Raw genomic sequence first — 21,817 nt, forward strand, 5'->3', positions numbered from 1 at the left:
ATTTCTACCACAACAAATATCATACATTGTGGTATTATTTTTATCTTTTATGTTTTTCTATCAATTTACATTGCAATCTAAAATATACCTAATTCTATTTTGCTGAAAGATTAGGAATCAGCTTTTTTACAAGCTACCTTGATTGTACTCTTTGACTATCCTTATATATTGATTGATAGCCAATCTAATCGCAAGAGATAGTTCACGGTTAAATAAAGCCATTCTAACTTTTTCTGACAGTATCGTGTGATAGTATTCGTTTACAAATTTAATTAATATTGCATAACAATGTATGCAAATATAAAGTATAGTTGTATAAATAAGAAATACACGTGTTGGTTTAAGGAATTTAAAACTATCGAAAATCAGTACAAACTTTATCAGAATTTTACCGATGAGTTTATCTAAGATCAGGGAATATTTACTAGGCTTACTTTTTGCGAGCAAACACGACGGTGGCTGCGCAAGAGGAAAACATTTATCTGATATATAACACGTTTATAAGTTCCGCAGAGAGAAGCAACATGAAACTCAAGCTAAAGTACTCGACTTGATAGGCAATGAAGTGTAAGTGGATATGTTTCGTGGTCTGCTAAAACGCGATGATATCGGGATTCTCTTATATACACTGATGAAAATAAATGGATAAATCAACAAACGTAACCCTACTTAACACCCGCGATTGTTTGTTTCTGCTTTTTTCGCTCAAAGAAAAGCGCCGCGAATGCATTTATTTTTGTGAACTACGTCGTCCCGCGCCATAAGGATAAAGAAATGGTTAAAAATACAGTCGAAAAAAATAGCTTAAGAATACTTTATTTACTTTTTACTACGGTCGAAAAATAAATTGAAGATGTAATATCCATAAATAGTTTTTGCTACTGTTCCAAATGCGACAACGGTCGGTGCAGCATAATCAACAACGGGATAACGTTACATTACAAAATATTAACGGGCGTGCGGTTGAAAGAGAAACACAATATCCGTTCTCGGTTGAAAGAGAAACACAATATCCAGAGCAAGACCGGCACGAGTAAAAGAAATGGAGGAAAAAAGAAACTGACAAAAGTGCAAGGCGCATAAAAAGAGCCGTTCCAAAAAACCGCGCTGTACCATTCGAAGTATTATTTTATGTACATATATTCGTAACTTTTGGTGTTTTTAATTTTTCTACTACTATATTTCAGTCATGTGAATTTATCTTTTTCCATCTGTTATGTATCTTTGTATTATATCATGTAAAATTTTGGTATTTTGATATTATATTACATAAAAATTTTTAAACGATTAAACAACAAAAAATAATAAAATTTCATTTTAAATGTAGAAAATCATAACGTTACAACATAAAGAAAAGATATTTAATATAAATAAAGTTTTTGTTTACAAGAAACTAGATAGTTCTAAAATATCCCCTAAGAATCATGCATGAACAAAGAATATCTAACTTGGGTATCTAAAGTTATTAAGTATCGTTATAATTTTCAATCTAGAATTATGAGCGGCCTTAATGACGGCGGAAAAAAGGTAAAAATATGATAAAATGTACCTGAACAGTAGCGTCAGCCAATGTTGGCAAGGCGTATACGCAGCGTAAGTCGCGTGATAGTTGCTAAGGTTGCAACACTGACTACCGTGGTGCATCGCGCTCAGCTGACATGCAAGATGGCTGCCCGTGCCAAGGGCGTGGCCGTGTGCTGAACTACGTTTCTGTCGTTTTACGAAATCGTTTCCAACGAAACTCGTTGACAAGAATGGAATTCACTCCCGAGAAAAATCACCGAGTTATGGCTTGCACTTCCACATCGGGCACCCGTTAGCTCACCCACGTTGTTGTTGCACGCGACGCGTACGCCGTGCTTACACGGCAGCCATCTTAGGATTCTCCTTCCACCTTCCGCGCACGGTCCATCTGTCGCAGCCTCCGTCACTTTATCCTTCTTCCTCCAGGGATCTTTTTCGTCTACCTATCCCTGGTTTTGCCTATCCTCAGACCGCCTCTTTGACTCTCAGGTAAGAATCTCGGTTACTGCCGTATGCGATTTAGGAAATCTTCCGCGAGCGTTTCAAAGTCGAGAGAACTATCGCTTTATGGTGGCTTTAACGATCGATATTGTTTCGTTTTACACGCGCGCCTCTATTACGAGGCTCGTTCCAATCGGTCGAAGAAAAAAGAGTTACTTCCGTTCTCTCAAAGTTAAACGTTTTATTACAAATAATTCCATGTGATAATAATTACGATATTATATCTTCTATCTTTTTCAATACTACTACGTATTATAACTTTGGGTTCTATGTTATAGTCCTCATTCAAAACTATTTCAAGTCATACATTCGTCCAATATAACTATGATTATACAGTTTCTTTCTCGAATTTAGATGCAATGAAAGATAACGCTGCCCACTTTCTTTAGACACTCGAATAAAGTTTACACGGACATTTTAATGTTACAGTAAACAATGTAGCGAGAAATTTAAAACACAGACGTAAAAACAAAAGCATTATTTTTATGACATGAACGAGACGGGAAATTTCAGAGTTCCTCTCTTACATGTATCTTTCACCCGCCTTTGCCGCCATTCCCCTCTTCTATATTCTATTTCTCTATCCCCAGGCGTTAAGCAGCGCTGCGCTGTGTGAGCGTTAGTAAACACACGACGACATTTTCGTGCGTATCTTTTCGTGAAAAATCGACTACGACGAGAAAGGATGACGAAGATTTCGGGAGGCTATATACATCGGGAGTCAACAAAACTAACAAAAAGTCACAGTGGCGGGCGTCGCGTCAGGAAAAAGAAGAAAAGTGCGGCAGAAGTTTAAAAATATTTGGGGTAAGTGTAGACGAAATAGTATGCGATTGTATGTACCCGTTTCTGGCTAGCGATGTAAGCTGGCTTGGTTCTCCTCGAGGCAGGCGCGCCAACCGGTATAGCGATGGGAGACGCAATGGAGGGAGTAGGGCAGCCATCTTGACTATAGGCGCCGTCTCGCTCGGCCGCATTCACGGCCCTAGTAATTCCATCGCAGTTCACGCTTGCGCATTATTGCCCGGTCGCTGAATTTCTTCTTCTTCCACCCTTTGACACGTGCCGCCGCCCGATCCCCGGAGGAGCAAAACACTTATAGATTCGAATTCGAAGCATGGTTTAATCTTTCGCTCTCTGACTTTGCAATATCCTTTTTGGCAAAGAAACGTTTTTTTTCTTTTTCCCTCCATTTCGTGTCCTTGTATTCTATCCTCGTATGGCTCGTTCGTAACGAAAGTAATAGAAACTTATATTCTAGAATATTAGTTACCCTTTAACGTTTCTTTCCCTGGTGATTTTATTTACACCGTTCTTTTTTTTACAACGTTCTCCGTTCGAGCTCACCGTTCACATTGGAAACATTGGTTTATAGCTTCTATCTTGTAATTGGTGTTTCGACCATCAATTTCGTTCGATGTTATACGGTTTTCGATATGGCATCTATATTTTATAAATTCATTAATCCGGCAACGCATCCCCCGAGCTGAAAAACTTGGCCGATTAATTGCGTCTCTTTCGTCTATATATATTGAACTAATATCTCGGATGTATGCATTCGATAACGCGGCATTTATTATGCGAACGATAGTATCGCAATAGCATTAATTTATTCCATCGCGACTGTCATGTTTGTAAATTGAATACGTGACATATCGTTTGCGAGCTCAACTAATTTGATGTGCATTTCAAACAATTAATAAGCGATACAGTGGAATTGTCATGGCACGATCGTTATTTGTATAACGTTTACTACGCAATCTAAAGTTTCCGGTTTTGTTGGTTTTACATACCACATGAAACTTTTTTTAATACCTTATTGGCGCAAATGACAATTTGTGAAAGTTTTCATTTCGACGCTTGTCATTTAGGATACATACAATAGCAACAATTAATCATTCACATATATCATTTACATTTCTCAGCATCTATGTATATATTTTCCATCGTAACAATGCATTTCGAATTCATGTTAGAGTTTCTATTCAAATCGAATCAAATCAACCTTATTGCTTCCTGCTAATAATTACATCCTGATAATAAGAATCGAGCTTCTATGCTCGTTTGTATTTTGTGTCGCGAATTAAAATTAATAAACTTGCGGGTACAATTACTTTGCATTCTATTATTTAGATTCGAAGTAAAAAATTAGATTAAAAAATTTTGCGCCCCTGTCTCGTAATTTTCATTGTTCGTGAGATACTCAAACGACTTGTAACCTCTCTCAAATTTACGTTAACTCGAGCGTGTATGTTATATTCCGCGTCGACAATAAGTTTTCATTTTTCCTGCGTTTCATAATTACAATTAAAACAAACTGAATGTTCGCGCGTAGCTGCACACTTTTTAATTTTCTATTTAGCTTTGCAACGTTATAATCGTTAATAAATTTTGAATGGAAAAGTATCCCGGGCTAGCGGTAATATCCAAGTTTTTCACGGCGCGTCTCCCCCATTAGCTCCAAACGCATTGTTCAGACTTACTGCATATTGATCCCATCAATCTTCACTCCTACTTTCTCCCTTCTGTCTTTCCTTTTCGCGCGTGTAGCAACGCGCATAAATCTAAGAAGTTCTCACCTTGTTCGATATTCCAAATGCATGTATACACGTAATAAAAATCGTTGACTCGCGTTCTTCATGAGAAAATGTCTAATCAGATTTTTAAGGATACGCTTCTTTACGAGTTAGTTCTTTTTTTCTTTCCTTAATCATACACGTGGTGTTTTATGATAAATGTAATATGTTTATGAAAGCGAGTCCGCATTGAAAGCGTTATTCGATCCAGAGGAGAAGGACGTTTACATACTGATGTTATATCGCCACTATATTTACAATTTCAAATGCTATTTCAAACGTTATTTGGGTCACGCTTTACGCTGTTAATAATCTACTGTTGTCGCGCTAAATATTCATTATCCATTTTCTTAAAAAAAAAAAAAAAAAAAAAAAAAGAAAAAACTCTGCATTGCTTATTATACGCGTCGCCATTTCTTTTGCTTTTCTATTAGCATTTTTACACCATGATATTACATCGCTGAATTAATTTCATTCCCGCATGTATAAAGTGTAAATTCATTTAAAAACATGCAGCCGAGTGTAATTATCCGTTCTCATAACTAGAATCACAAATTGTCTATTTCTAATTCTAAAATTGTTGGCATCATAGTTGTTCAATTGATTTAATTCTTTTGCTATCACTGATAATTATGACGCGGAGACAGTTGTGCGTAATCCATTTCCAAATCGATTATAGGCGAAGTACCTCAATAATTTGTTGTTGCAGTGCTAGTGAAACAAATAGGCAAAAGCGTATCGCAGCGTGGAAAAATTAATGGCGAATCCACCGGTGGATAGTTTCCGAGTTGGTTTGAAGGTGTGAAATTTTAAGAATAATCCGTAACGTGGTAACGAGGTGAACGAGCAATCTGGTTGCACTTTTATGCGCCGTTTGGCACACGAGACGCACGTCGCACCTATAAAACGCATAAAACGTGAGGTATAAATGGCTGGCGCGCACTCCTTCGGCCGAACCTTTTAAAACACGCGCCTCCGCCTCGGTTGGATTCAGTAAAAGTTGCCTTTTGTTTGATAGCCAACTAAATCGGCCTGGCAACCCCCTAATGCGTCATTACTGTCGGGTTTTACGACTGCCTCGTATCATTTCACTTAAGTATATTGATATGGCAACGAGTTCTTGACCTGCCTCAACGCCAACGATCCTACCATACTTATGCTATGTACAAACGCGTTTGTCACGGGTCGTGCATCGTGCAGTTTTTGGCACTTGACCGTAAGAGAAATTATTGTTCGCAGAAAATTGTGGAATCTACCGCTTCGGATGAAATATAACGCGGAAAATGAGTTATATATATATATATATGAAACCATGTTACGAATTGTGGAATTATTTTCCTGTTTCTTTTCACTTAGCTTTATTTCCAGACGTAGCATTACTTCCAAGTGTTATTTTACACTTCGCGTTCGTGGGTTTTGCTCCGTGATCCAAAAAAATGCCATAACTATCTCCGACGACCAAGAAATGCTTTACGGAAACGAATGCTCGTTGTTTCGTTCACTGATAATGACACCTTATCTTTATGCTGTCATCCACAAAATTCAAACGTTCTTCTTCTAGTCATTAAGACAGTGGATGAATGAAAATAGTTTCATTGGGAATAACCTTTCACTAATCAACGGAATCAATGTTTTCTTTCGCATATTCTCATATTAGAGAAACATCATCTTTTATTTCACAACTTTTCATTTTGCTACTAATCCTTAAAAAAAAAATCTATACAAATTTTTCTTTACTAATTTGTAATTCATTTATTTTTGTTCTTCTGCGCAAGACTCGGTTCAACAGATACAAAGTAGACATCGATTATCATATATTAAAGGAGTCATTATCAGTAATATGTTATCACATAAAACAACTTTTATCTTTCTATCTCGGAAAAACACCACATTCCTTGCACCACGCTCAACGTTGTAACTTCGAACTCAAACAACACTTAAACATTCAAAATCTTTAAATAACACTTTTTACAATATCATAGTACATACGCGACTTCTTGACAGAGCAAACGAAACGATGGTGTTAGAGGCGCGTAGGTCGAAGTCGAACTAACTTCTGTCCGCATAACCCCACGAATTCTGTTGGTCGTCAACCGCTGTCCTTGGCTATAAAAAGAAAAAAATACTCGGTTTCAATGACAGGCTCGAGAAAAAAAGCAGAAACCCTAAAATGGGCAATTGTAGGGTTTACGAGGTCGTGGCAGGCATAAACGTTTAGTTTCAGTCACGGGCCAGATCCGACGGGTCGACATGACCACTTCCGACGGATTGGTCTCGTAGACTTTACCTGTTATCCAAAGCCCGTGACCCTTTATGGACCTTCCCGTCATAAAACGTACTTTCTGCAGGCAGCTTACATTTTTTTACTCCCTTTTTACTAAGAAAGTGTAATCGCGCTCGTTGAGGACACGCTATCGTGTCAAACGATTTATTTTGATTGAGGCAACAATATATTTCAACGAAAATGTCTTCTCTGTACTTTTTACACTACAAGTAGTTAAACATAAAAAATTAATTAAATTAAAGAAAGATAGACAAAATGAAAATTGAAAGATAGTTTTGGCTCTATTCCGACGGATTACGAATTTCGTTAGTAAGAATAACCACGATTAGTCCAATTTCATGTTTTTCATTATTATCAATTAAAAACTGAAATAAAAGATATTGACTGATAGGTATAAAACATTCTTATTCAATTTTAGATTACTTTGTACTTATTACTTAAATATCGAAACAAAACTTTGCCTATACAAAACATTACTATGTAGGCAAGTTTACGTTTAATAAACTAAATAAATAAATAGAAATTTCAATTTCTAATTTTAATAGAAATCATTATATAATGTAACACAGAGATTTATCACAAAAATGATGATACAAATTATTTCCAAATAAAAAATTTCTTAGCTACTTTATGTATTACCTAAAATCAAACTTTTCGTATAACATTTTACATGTCGCAGACGATCATGTAGTGTTTGGATTTAAACGTGAACAGAAGCGTCAGGGGATCGTTGTATCGCGCGGAAACAAGAAGCTCGGCTATTGCCGTTGAAATTTCGAAGGTTTACGAGATCGGGCGGATCGTGAAACGACTGATTCGAACGAAGTCAAAGCGCAACGACCTTGCAGGTTTGCCTTTTTACCGGCCACCCCCGTGTCTGTGTCGACTGTGACCCTTTATGGGTATTCCTGCCATAAACACCCTCCTTCGTCACCCCGTTAAATGCTTTTTTTAGCCAAAGCGACCGTTTTTAACAACCCTTGAGAGACCTCGAGCCCATCTACCTTCGAGCCCCCTCCCCCTTCCAAGTCTGTCGACCGCCGTGGAGTAAAAAGCCGCACTATTGCAGGAAACGCGGCACCTCGACTATTCTTTCCCGAGGTTTTTACGAGCAGCCTTGAAATTCCTCGCAATTCCGTAACTGCCTTTCTGGCTCGCTGAATTACGTACACTTTTTTAAGATCTTTTTGTGGCCACCGTTGGAGGCGAAAAAAAAAAAAGATAGCCGAGAGAAGGTGGATGGTGTTCGTAAAACACCAAGGACACTTGCCGGTCCTTGAAGCGGCAGCATTACCGTGTTTGGCACAATTGCGTCGACCGTGAGAATTATTTTAGGCAATTTTTCGGCAAGTCAGGTAAAAAAACGCGATTTTAAGAAAACATAGTTGAACGCACCGGCACGGACTCCACCGGATTCCGAAGTTTGCTTTCTGACGTCGAAGCATTTGGTCGATACACGGTCGTCGTAGTACGGTACTTCAATATTTTTCCGCGAACCCTTCGTTTGAAGTTTATTAATTGTATTTCGATTATAATTTTTTTCGTCGATCGTCTGTTATTTAGGTAAGATCGTTAAGTGTTTTCTGATACCGCGTGTGGATAATCTTTCTTGTACGTATATTGAAGTTTATTGAATAATTAAATCTGCGTTAAGCAATTAGACAATAATCTGTCGTTCCTCTACGGTTTCTCTCGCGCGAGGAATTTCCCGATGCATAAATACGTTCGCTTTTTCTGCCTACGTGTCGTTGCAAATTGCCTTGAACTCTCCGCGCTTGCTGTTCATCGGATTAAGACATCTACGCGAGACTGACATGCACACGGTGCAGATCATACGAGCTTGGGAACGTGACAGGAATTATTGGTGGCTACAGTAACTCGTTGCATAAAAGTTTAAATAAGGCAATGATCGCTTAAGATTACACCGACTGCCCAGCGGGACGCAGATGGTTTCTTTCGAGCGTCTCCTATACAGGCTCCTGTTTCATTGCGCAATTTCTCTCTCGACACAGCGAACAAAGCATCGCTATCTTGGTTTCCTTCTGCAACCCGATATTCAGAGAAGAACCGCGTGCCTCCATTTATTGAAAACTGGTTGTTTCACCCGTTACGCAGACTTTTATGTACCGTGTATCGCGTTCGTTTCGGAGACATACCTCTCTCGGGGGGTTTTGCGCCTCTTTTTCTTCTCGCCACTTGGCAACAACTGCTAATGCATTCGCGTCTGCAATATCCCGCCTATAAATAATTCAGGCTAACGCAACAGAATTGTAACACGCTGGCATAATGCTTGCAAACGCTGCATAAATAGTAATCATTTTCATCACATTACCAACCGGCTGAATGTTCGACTAGTTACACCGTACTGCTGTTCAACCGCGCCAACGCCGCCTGTTACAAACCCTTGTTTGTAAAATCATTCATACCGAATGTACGTGTCTGCAACTTTCATACGCTCAATCTAAACATAACGGGCTGACAGGCCCCGTGGATTGGAACATGCCACGTAATCTTCAAACGATGCTTGCCAAACCGCGCGTGCAAGTATCACTTATACATACATAAGCGTAATTAACGTACGTAGACACAGTGGTTAAAAATCTTTGACGATTCGTATGATTGTCCGCGGGTGTGTACTTTCCACGAAATTGCGTCCCCGTCGATTCGAGAAAGAGTTTCAACAGAGTGGCTTATTGGCACGCACCGGTATAGATCCTAGCGGGGCGCACATTTATCCACGGAAATAGGAAGCATTGCTCCTGCGCGAATGGGTAAATAGGTATCGATAGATGCATAAAGCCGGTGGCAGAGAGGCCGCGGCCATTCGCATTGTGCCCGTCGGCAGGGTGGAGCTTTCCACGGATATACGGAGAGCGAGAAAGAGAGACGGGGGGAGGGGAAGGAGAGAGAGAAGCCAGCAGAGAGAATCGCGATTGCGAAGGGGGTTGGCAGAGCGAGAGAGGGAATAGCGCGCGGCGGTCCATAACATGCGGTAGTAACTAACCGGATTCCGGTGGGCTATGCGCGGCAGCACCATCGCCCCATACGGCGTAGAATATGGGGAATCTATGGGCTCATATCCACGACCCAAACTGTACACTAGCCAAATGGACGCGGCAATAACGGCCCGTTAACGCTAATTCGCGGAATTCTGATTGACGACGGCCGCAGGGAGCGGGTGTGTGTGCCCCTCAATTTCTGTCTCTCTGCACTCTCTCGCCGCGTGTTACGTCCTCTCCTCTCTCTGTAACTCTGAACACGTTCGCTCCTCACTTTCCACGTTCTATACGATCTTGGCCGCGATCAGTAACGGCGGGGCGAATTTTTCGGTGTCGGATTTATATCATGATTCTCGCCTCGTCGCCACGAAACATATTGTCTCTAAATCACACCGGCGAGCTCGCGTTCACGGACGATATTTTTTTCCTCCCGTTCTTCCGTCCCGTTCGGCTCGTTTTATTGTATTCCCGAACGAGCTCTCGAATACGTTTATTCTTGGTAGATGGCCCCGAACGTTTGGCATCGAACGGTGTCGATATCGGCTATCTTGATCCTACACCTTCGACGCCAATGACCCCTATTTCTCTTCCTCCCTCCAGCCAGGATTTCTACATGCACTTGCTCTCTGCGTGCTGTACACCTCGAACACCAAATGTGGTTTCAAACATCGTGGCTGAAGTCTAAAATTCTTCGAGTTCGAGCACGCTCGTGGCCACCTTTGCTCTTCCTCTCTGTTCATTTCAATCGGTTTCCTTGATTTTTCACGTGATTTTATACACACACACACACACACACACACACATATATATAATTTTTTTTTTTTATTATAACTACGGTATCTCAATTTGCATTCTGTATTTGTTATGCGGAATCACGCAACCAAATCGGACCAATAATTTTCACAACACATTACCTTCGTGCGTTTAATATTTCGGACATTGAAACATCGAAACAACCAGTTGACCCGTTCCAAGTGCGATGGATGATTCTTCGATCGATTACGCGCGCGCGGTGGCTTTCTTCGTGTCGTGAAACACCTTCTTTTTAACGATTCGATGAGATCACCATTTTAATTGCATTCCTGAACGAAACCTATCGTAACAAACATTGCGTGCGTTCGAAACCTTCCAATTAAAGCCGACCGTTTGCTGCATTTCGCCGTATATTTATAGACACGCGGTTCTGCACGCACGCTTTTGCCGCTGGATGCTGTTCACCCTCATAAATGTGTCGACATTTCGCAAAATGCGTAGTCGCCAGAATTTGCTAAGAGCATGAAATTACGCTCCGTGCCTTCCTCGTAACTTTTACCCATTTTCTACTGACAGTTCCATCTAAAATTAATACGAAGAGACCGTTAAATCAACGTCAATTAAGTGGGAAATATTTAGGCACCGCTTCCCGGTCCGCGGCGATCGCGTCCACCAAGCGAGATTTAATCGCGTATAAATAGCGTGAGAGAGAATTTCGCGCGACGGAAAGTCATCGCGCCGCGATTTCTTTCGACGAATAAGGAACCGATGTTGAATGAGCGGCGGAGGATAAGGGAAAGAAAGGGAAGAAGGAAGCAAAAAATGAAAGAGTTGGACCAGTTGGACAAGTTCGCCATTTTGAGCTGCCGAGAAATGCCACCGTAGAAGCGGTTTTTTTCGACCTGCCGTGCGCACTTCCGTTACGGGCCACTATTTATTCAATTAATCGGGAATAGTCGAGAACGTTTATCTCGAAATATCAATACCGAGCCAGCCGAATCGGTATACGCGTGTGTATCTCTCTGTGCGGGGCAGCACACGATTTCCCGTACAAGCCCTGGCTACTGGGGTTTCGGATTTTCGTTGCTCTCCACCCGTATCGGGCCGTAAATTCGAAAAATCTCGAAGAAACTCTATGAATTTGTCCACATGTGTCTCGTTACCCAGTAGTTTTGGGTATTGCCGGTGGCTGCGGATTAGGACAGCCATATGGGCAGCAGGTACGAGCCCCTATCCCTGGAATATTGCAGGATAAGAGACTGGACCCAATTAAAGCGCTAATAACAAGCGTTGCCCGACCAACTTGTTCTCCCTTTCTCTTCCACCACGAACGTGAATTTACCACGCGAATGGTTGTTGTAGTTTCCGGCACTCTGCCACGCTTTAATGTCCGCTGACAATGATGCGAATTTTCTCGTTTGTTATTCTCCGTGCTATTGCTTCGAGTGTTTCGATGTTTCGAAAATGGAGAAGTTCGGCAAAAATACTCTCAGAAATCAAGATTTGAAGATTAGGAGATTGTTTTCTTTTAACCTTGGCTCTTTATCCATGATTTCAATGTGTAATTTACAACGTAAGATATTTCTTTCGGTGCATTCCAATTGATAGGAAATTTAATCAATATCGGATATTATTTATCGTTTGTTTTATTATCATTAACGTCATCCACGATGTAAATTTTACAATTAGTTTCGTATCGTCTGTCGTAAATTCTTCTCCATCCCATTTCATTTGTTCGAACTACACACTTCTTCCACGCCGAGTACTTCGTCAGTGTCCTAATTGAGCCATCGACAATTAAAACGACGATCAATGCGCGATGGACGAATCTCGTTCGTCAGGAGGTTCCGTTCGACTCATTTCTAGACTCGTTTGCTTGAAATCGCCGCGATCACTTTGATGCGAGAACCGTGTCAAACGTGACGCTACTTTTAACACGAGAACGGCCCTTTGATTCGTGAGAAAAGCGCCATTTCGAACACGCTATGCGCGTGTAAATCGTTGGATAATCAAGCGTCTCTGGTTGAATTTCTCGATGGTGCACTTGATATTCTTCGGGACGGGCACGACTGCGATGGGTGGTCGAATGTATCTTCGTACCGATGTTAGGAAGTAATAGCCTTACTCCCTGTCTTACGCGAGTGAAATGAATTAACCTGATTGCCAAGATACAGCGTAGAGAGACGACATAATGGGTCTGCTCACTTCTCGAATTCCTAAACAGTAAGAGTAAAAACTACTTGAAATTCACCTAAATTCTTGTGTATCTGGTTAACGCGTTCGTGAGGGAACTGTTCGTTTCGAAACGGTGTAATTATCATAACTGTTTGACGTTGATCGCGTAGTAGATCCGCTCCGAAGTACACTTTTACCCATGCAAATAAATGCAACTGGTTAAACTAGTTGAACTAAGCATCTATATTTCGACATCTCTAGCAATCACGAGCCTCTAGCGTCTTGTTACCGCGACGGACTAATGCTTCTTAATTGAGAGAATATCGAGGCCGAGATTTTATTTCTGTCGTTATAATAATATTGAATTAGCATGTTGCGCTACCGAGCTGGCAATTACAAGCTTGTTAATTACGACTTAATGTTTACGAATGGTGTAGTGCAACTGTGCACGAAAAACGATCCTTAGGAAGCCAAGTTACACAGATACCAATGACTCATTAACGTTTCGTTCCCTTCACCGTCCCCGGTAATGATCATCAATTTACACGTTTTACAAACTTCCAAGGGAGAATCGTGCAAGTATCATTCGACAACCATCTCAGTTAACCATATACGCGGCCCTTTGATCTACACTACTCTCTCTCTCTCTCCCTCTCTCTCTCTCTCTCTCTCTCTCTCTCCCTCTCTCTCCCTCTTTCTTTCTTTTCTATACTTTCGGATCCCACGATCGTTTAAGCGATTCGTTTAAGTGAAAACGTTTTCCGCACATTTGTAAATCCTCCACCCACGTGTCGTGTTAAATCTTCGAGCGCTGTAACCGTTACTCACCAGCGTTAGCTTTTGAAGGAAAAATTATTCGCCGGTATAGACACGAGTGGAATTTACGCATCTCTCACGTAAAGTTTCGTCGGATCGACTGTTATTTCGAAACAAAAGAAAGGCGATATGTACAGGTCGTATATCGTCGTTATGGAACTACCTACATATGACGCGTGATCGTATTTCAATCAAGGATAATTAATTCCCTGACTGAATTTCGAAAGTTTCTACGCGGCTCATGATCTTCCCGCTTCGAGAAATATTTCACGTATCTACATAGTTCCCTCTGCGCTGTAGATATCGTTTTCCTAAACTCGCGTTCAACGTTCGATATGTCAGTTTCTGGGCTCGAATCGAAGGCCATCGGGAGTCAGCTCGTCGCTCGATTAAAGCGCCACCTTTTCTCTCCTGGCTCTGTTTGACGACGACGATGTCAAACGTACGAGGCTGTCCTCTTCTCGGAAAGCAGTCTACAAAGCTTTTCCATTGCTCTTTTGTTGCTTCGAACGATCTTCAGAGAGTAGTTCTCTAGCGTCACGTAAGAACGTCGTGAAATCAGATCGTAGACACACATACACACACATATATATACAGTTTCTTTCTCTTTTCGAGAGAAAGAGACAGAGCGAGAGAGAGAGAGAGAGAGACGTCTCGTATACGCAGAAGCACAGCCGAGATTCCCAAGAAGATGAAAGGAAGAAAATCAGCGGTGCACGTGTACAGGTAAAACCGAGAGGTCTGTGAGGTTTCTCTTGCCGTATAGCCGCGCTCATGTCTGGCCTACGTTGGCGGAATGCATTAATCACTTCGGGGGTCGCGCCGCGATGCATGAGCGTGCATTGCGCTCGCCTTCGCTTGCCCGTTCGAAGGATCCAAAGGTTCGAGAACCGTAGCCCTCCCGATAGTCACGCACCGCACGAAAGCACAACGCTCCGGGTCGGATTTTATATCCGCAGCCTCTCGAAAATCCGCGAGCAGTCTCGCGCGCCGCCGCCGCCGCCGCCGCCGCCGCCGCCGCCGCCGCTGCCTTCGAATAAGCCGCGTCCAGGGAATCGTTCGAGTATATTCGTCCGTATGATAAATATTCATGGGGACCTGCCAACGATTCCAGACTATTTCGTGAACATATAAATGGACGTTAAAATTTTTAACGTTCCGAAAGCGTGCACGGGCGGCGAGCAACGGAATAAAATGAAGTAGAAAAAAAGAAAGAGAAGGAGGATATATGTATGTATGTACGTAGAAATACGGTTTCGTGGCAACGACTCGCAATGCAGTCCCGCTGGCCGTGTCGTCAAAGTGTATCTCAAAGAGATTCCAACCCGGAGGCGTACCAGTAAACTCGGTTATCATAGCGTCGCGTATTATCCGTGAAATCTAATTGCTGATACCTACGTGAAACAACGCCCGGTGTCTTAGGTTAATGTGACGCGAGCCTCTGATATGGTACCAGCAACAAATGCAGCGGCCCCGGGAATGAATAATTCAAGCCACCATGGCAGCGCGCACAGAGAGCCCTGCGAGAGCCCTGCGAGAGCCCTGCGAGAGCCCTGTTTCGCGCGAGCAACAGAGAACCTCCGAGAGCATTCCTGCACGCATTCGCCCCGCTCGCGATTGTAAATCTTGACACTGCGCCCTTATGGTGGATGTTATGCGCCAATGAGCAGAGAGGATGAAATACGCGGCCTTGCTTTAAGTGCGCTAGCTTTGTCACCAGCCAAGTTTGTTCCTGGTTTCCTCTTCGACTTTTACCCTCCGCTTCTGCGCCCGGCTCCGACACTCCCGGTAATGACGCGACAGTTTTTAAAATTGTTATTTTCAAGATTATCGATTGTTTCATCTCAGCGAGGGACGGTATTATAAATATGCAAACTACTAGCAGACCGCTGATATATTTATTGCGATTTACGTTACGTTCAAGTATCGAATAAATGTCAAATTCAGTCGTTCGTGTCTCGGACAGTATCGTATACGGTTATAAATAACCATAGTGATTTATGTTAAATTACTGAAATTTAGGATATCACTTTGTATTTTATATTCGATTGATCGTGATTTTGAACTGCCAGCCAGTTTAAGATAAAAAATTTTTAATGAAGCAATGCAGGAAAAATGAGAAAGATGAATGACAAATTGGTAGCGATCTCGCATTCTATAATGCTCAAGGGTTAGGTTGTTTCATTCATTAGAAAGCATAAACGATGCTTTTACGACTCAATGGCGGAAAAGTAAATAGGAAAAGGTGAAAAAGTGTTCGCGTTAAATAGACACGATGGAAGGCGAACGAGGTTTACAACCTGTTACAGCCCGGAGCTCGATGATAAATCATGGAAACTCCATCATCACTCGATGTAGATCGTAATTCTTCGGGGAGGCATCGATCTCTCGCGTAGGATCCGCGGAGCTGGGCTTATCGGTATCGTAACCCAAAGGCAACGGCTCGGTCGAGATTTAATAATTTGATAAAATTCCAACGGATCGTTGCTGGTTGCCGTAACTCAAACCGCGCTAATATTTTATGGTAATTATTATAACTTTATTTCCTTTCCATCGTTTTTCCCTGGCGCGTTCAATAAAACCGGCGAGGATTTAATAGTTGTGAAACGCGTCCGTTCGTTTCTTCGAGTGCGATTTAAATTGTAAATGAAACGGCGATCAATTTGCCGGCGGCTGGAAACTCGGCGAAAAAGACAACGGGGAGGAACGTCTAATGATATCCAGCCGCGACGACCGGCAGAATTGCTTCGAATTGGAAAATCGAGGAGAAAGAGAGATAGAGAGAAGGGGAGAGAAAAAAAAACATCTCTATCTTTAGAGCTCCGGCAGTGGCAATGAGGGAGAAGGCGCGTACGCCAAGTTCGAAGTTGGACACACCGGGCGTAAGTACGAAACAACCCTGAGGCGTTCTTCCCTGATAAATAATCGATTCGCGATGGTCGTCCTCGAGAATAAATCTAGCGGGGCAGGCTCATCCGTCTGGGACAGCGCGGCCACGAAAACGTATGGAGGCGTTTGGTATATAGCGAAGAGCTTGGATGCTTGTCGCTGTTTACGGTGGTTCGTTATACACTGACGAGGTGTACGAGGTTATACGAGGTGGTAGATATGCAGCACGGTATCTAAGAGGGGCAGTAGCGATCGTAATTCTCGCCGAGACGACTCCGGTGTGTTCCTTTGCGCCGTTCTCGAACTCGAATAAGGTCTCTCTCTCTCTCTCTCTCTCTCTCTCTCTCTCTCTCTCTCTCTCTTGGTGTTGGTGCCTTGTGTCCGCGTTGGTCGAAGGTAAGCCCGGATCATATTCTTAACGAGAGTGTTTTACGATCAGAAGACTCTTTATCTACGGCGGTGTTGTTGGCGTTATCCAAGACCAAACCGAAAGGGAGTCAGCGTGAAAGGGGAAGAGGGAGGAAGGCTAAGAAAAGAGAGAAAGAGAGGGAAGCCAAAGCGCTTGGCCGAAGGTGGCCGTGATGTATCTCGCACTTAGCTCTGCCACGCCACGCCATGCCACACCACACCAGGCCACACCGAGGCACACTGCCACCCTACATCGTCTCGCTGTACACCACCATACGCCATGCTGCGCCACGCCATAGTTGGTTAGGTTTTTTATGCGTTGTCACGATATCACGCGTGTACCTATGGCGTGTATGTCGATCGTCCTGGCCTCCCCTTCCGCCTCGCCGCCTTGTCCGTCCGAGATCTCACTCGTTTGTAATTGTCGCCGATCGAAGGTGTACGTTGTACGAAAACGACGCGATAGGAATGGCTGAAGTAGAGACTCTCGTCGTGTTTGACAACGCCTGCTGAGAAATAGGTTGATCTGATACCAGAAATGAGACTGCCTCGTAATTCCTCGATGGGAAACGGGCTCGCGGAGCATTGTCAATGGCATTCCCGTTTCTTATCACGATTCCGTTTCCCTCGGACGATATTTCTCTATTCGAAGAAAGAGTTCCACGAACACGTCGCCAGAATTGAAACAGCACACACGGCACACGCGGTGTTCGCGCTGACGAGGCCTGTATTTTCTATTTCTCGACTCGATCGAGCAGCACCAGACTCGACTTTATTTTAATCCGATTCCGTCGATCGTTTCCCTCGCCCGTTCGCAAAGTTACGCTCCCTTTTTAACGTCACCGTCATTGTTATTTACATCCATCGGGTCGACTTATACAGATCGCGAGGTAAACTTAAGGACAGCCGAACGCGAGTAACGGGCAGGCTGAAAATTATACGGGAAAGTAGCCCCGTGATTTCAACGTGTCGAGAGTGACGAACCGCTGAAATTTCGCACAAAGCGGAATTAGGTCGTCGACCAACCATCAACTTCCGGGTCGATCCTCCGGGTACCTTAATCTCGGGGCTACTCGATCTCCAAGCGTCTCTACCTGAGAGGGGAAGAAAATCGAGTCAAGGGAACCGTGATACATATTACACCATCGACGATGATTTCTCTCACGTATTCGCCGCTCTCGCTCGTTCACCGTATCCCTTTATAAACGTACAACCGTGGCGATTGCGAAATCGATCGAAATTAATACATCGTTGCACGTTACGCGTTCCTGCGTAACAAGTTCGCGGCCGCATCAGTCGCGTTATCTTTATGCGCGGCGAAAGCTTTCATCAACCCTTTCGGGTGTACGATACTCGGGCCACTTATTCAAATGAGACGTTCGCTCGAAGCACGATACGATAAAGAGATAATTCAGTACACGTACGAGTGCATCGTTATTGCAATTATACGTAAATGAGACGATTACGTGTTCGGTCATACAAAAGACGATCGGCTGCGGGAATAATCGGGGAACGGTGAATTTGCCAGTGTTTTCTTCGACGATGTATGTATACGTATGCCAAACGGGGGACGGCGTTTTCGTTCAAGTCGTTAACGTTTCTTCTTTCTTCTCTTCTTTTTTCTTTTTCTGGTTTTTTTTTTTTCATAAATATTATGAGCTTTCGCGGAACTCCGCACCGGCGACACAGTCGCTATTCGCGTAGCAGAGACTCACATAATTTAGACCAGATACGTTTCCTACCGGCGAGCAGCCGCGAGTCTAGAAGATTTGAATTTCTCCTCCTTTCACGGGGGTAGCTCGCAGGGAGATCATTCACCCTGTACACGTGCACGCGGATAAGATCCCATGAATACATACCTAACGTTGGTTAATTTGCATACGCGAGAGAAACCTATCGGTATATATACGTTTCGCTTACGTACTGGGTGTCTCGAGAGCAATCCTTTCATTGTCACGATCCGACCGACTACGTTCGTAAAGTTCCACTCGTCTAATTTGGTACGTCTCATTCAGATTCAGAACGTGTCGATGAACTTTCTTTTTAGCAGCAATAACGGCCTATATACAGACGTGTCTGTGTCGCAAGTTTTCGTCACGTATACCTTAACCTCTTGCGCTGGAATGAATATTTTTTCAGTTTTAAGTATATTGAAGTATAACGCAGGCAAAACAAACAATAAATTTACTGCTTCTCAATAATTTATATCCAGTGATATTATACCGACGAGTTCGGAGAAGAAAGCGAGGAATTATTGTACGGTTTGGTCACTCGTTATGGTCCGCAATCAGTTGCCAGCGCAAGCGGTTAAGCCTCTATTTGGATTTTTCACGGCACGTCTTATTAGATTTTGCAAAATCATCAGTTATTTTTACAATTAAAGAATATTACAGATTACATAGCAGGAAACGAAAAACGAATTCCTCTTTTCGTACGACAATGTTTCGTAATTCTGGACGATAGAAAAATTACAAGATACTTACGAGATTTAACAAATACTTTGCTATTTCAATCAACGTGAAACAGAATTCTTTTCGTACATCCACACGAATCGTTTAATGGACATAGTAACGGGATCATAGTAACGCAAAGCATCTCTAATCTCTTTGCTACCGAACGTCTTCACTGAACATCTAATGTTACATTCGTCGATATTTACGATAACACGAATTGTACGAAAATTGTAATTACGAAGAACGAAGAAACTTTGAAACACGCTATAGTGCTCGCTTACGTGGTCACATACACATACACATATCGTATACACGTAAGAATACGTAGTCCGAGAGTGGCCTACGTGCAAGCAGTGGACCGACAGGACATCGCTCATGGCGCTCCCTTCGTCCTAAAGCGCTATGTTACAGGGGGTTGGGGGCACTTACTTCGTTCTCGTACTCTTGTACCTTCGTTATCCACTCCCCATTTATCCTTCACGTGATCCCCGTGTGTACGTGTACGTACACCTTTCCTCCTCTTCTTCTTCTTCTTCTTCTTCTTCTTCTTCTTCTTCTTCTTCTTCTTCTGTGTAATCGGAGAACTGCGTGCCCATTACCCGGACAACCCGGTGGAAAGGCAGTCGAAGAGAGCTGCGAAACGTCGCCGCTCGTCTCTCTGTGCCGAGGCTAGACGTGCTAGACAATTTCTACCTTTATGAAAATTCTACAAGGTTGAACCTGTTGAATACTCGCGCCAACTTTTTACCCCTGTATTTTGCGTGGACTAAGCTGTTTAGTATCATTTCATAACCGGCTCTTGACCGTGAAGAGTCGCTTCACAGTCGAAAAGTATACAGTACGCGGTATATACATAGTAACTTGGTCAAATCATGTTCTCACGAAAGCTGCGTGCGAGGAATTTAACCTTTGTTACATTCTTTAAGTCTTTAAGTCATTTTTGACTCGGCCTTGTCTGTTATTGTTGTATAATGTTTCAAGTTCGTGTAAAATATGAGAGAACTATATGCGACATTACATTTACTGTTCTTTCCGATTAACTTACAATGTGAGAATTCTTTTAACGTTTTAGAAAGGGAAATTTAATATTCCGGGATGGAAATTCCAAAGATTTACATAATATTTTCTCATGGTTGTATTTTTCACTTAGGTTCCATAATTTTGTAAAATTTACAGAAATTAAGGTTTTAGAAAGGGAAATTTAATATTCCGGAATGGAAATTCCAAAGATTTACATAATATTTTCTCACGGTTGTATTTTTTACTTAGATTCTACTAGTTTTATAAAATTTAGACAAGTTATTCATAATGGTATGATAAATTATTGTTTTTCTTTTCAATTTTGTACTAAAATCTTCCTTAAAATGTCCTTAAAATATTAAAAAATTAAAAATACTCATTGTGTGATGTTAGAATTCGAAGATTTCACTAAAATTGGAGGAACTTTTCTGCGAAATGTCCTTTCTTCGTCGGGGATGTTTTTTTCTTCAACTCGGCATACCCGAGCATTTAAACGAAAGTCAAGAATGGTGTAGCATCAGCGATTAGAAGAACGAAACTGTAAATACAGGCTAGCCGACGGTTCATTCTTTTTCCTTCTTTTTGTTCTTTTTTCTTAACTGGGCATATGTTCCCAGTTGTCTGGTAATCCGTTGGTCAGCCTCGTGTGGAATGGCCGCTGCAAGAAGCCGACTTGGGCGCAGTATACTTTTACAGCAGGACCGGAACAACGGTAGCGAAAACCATGCTCCCAGTTATTTTCTAATGCCGAGTACCGCTGCTTGGTTTACGAGGCAATAAACTGACGTCACAATACCAGGAGCTGCTTTGTGCGATGGGTCGGATGTGCTGCTAACGCAAACGCCACCACTTCGGATAATGGATTCATATGGCCCATAAAATTAAAGGATACGACAAATTTAACCGTCGTATTTCATCTGAACTTTTGGTTTCGGATACTTGACGCGTGCCTACGTGAAGTTCCATTTTCCTTATGTTTTTTTCATTTGCCAATCGGGTGATTCTGATTTTGCTCTCGTACAAGCAGGAGGGTGGTTCGGTAATTAGTTGCAACGTAATTATAAAATTTAGAGCGTAATAGAGTTTTTACAACATTATTTTTCAATATAATCTCTTTGCTCGTTGAGGCATCATCTTCGTACGAACATCTTCTTACATATATATACTTTTAGGAAGCAACATTTTCTTAAATTTCTTGCGATAGTTTTTGTTTAAAATAATCAATTTTCTCACACATTCTTGGTTGAATACTGTTTCTCGTATTGTCCTGTGTCCTCGATTGCAGCACGCTGCTCCAAATGTAAAGTAGTCCGGCCATCATTTATTTTTTATCTTGTTAAAATCTAGCCGCGAAGATAAACAAACTTATGCTGACGCGTAATCGTTTAACGTTACTGCCAGTTTAATAAAAGAAAAAAA

General features: G+C 42.1%; 1 protein-coding gene and 1 long non-coding RNA gene across 2 annotated transcripts in view; one reads left to right on the forward strand and one right to left on the reverse strand.

Moving 5' to 3' along the window:
• The first annotated feature begins 1,630 nt into the window (after nt 1-1,630).
• LOC122530033 overlaps nt 1,631-21,817 on the forward strand; it is a 76,560-nt gene continuing 56,373 nt past the window's right edge. The window contains exons 1-2 of the long non-coding RNA XR_006306899.1: nt 1,631-2,013; nt 2,616-2,832. This is a non-coding gene — a long non-coding RNA (uncharacterized LOC122530033). The remainder of the gene's footprint in view (nt 2,014-2,615; nt 2,833-21,817) is intronic.
• Nucleotides 5,578-21,817, reverse strand: part of LOC122530032 (homeobox protein abdominal-A homolog) — a 137,048-nt gene continuing 120,808 nt past the window's right edge. The window contains exon 3 of the mRNA XM_043656645.1: nt 5,578-6,707. Coding sequence (XP_043512580.1) covers nt 6,691-6,707 — 17 coding nt within the window. The 3' untranslated portion in view covers nt 5,578-6,690. The remainder of the gene's footprint in view (nt 6,708-21,817) is intronic.

Source organism: Frieseomelitta varia, unplaced genomic scaffold, assembly GCF_011392965.1.
Source record: "Frieseomelitta varia isolate USP_RPSP 00005682 unplaced genomic scaffold, Fvar_1.2 scaffold_321, whole genome shotgun sequence".
Classification (NCBI taxonomy): Eukaryota; Metazoa; Arthropoda; class Insecta; order Hymenoptera; family Apidae; genus Frieseomelitta; species Frieseomelitta varia.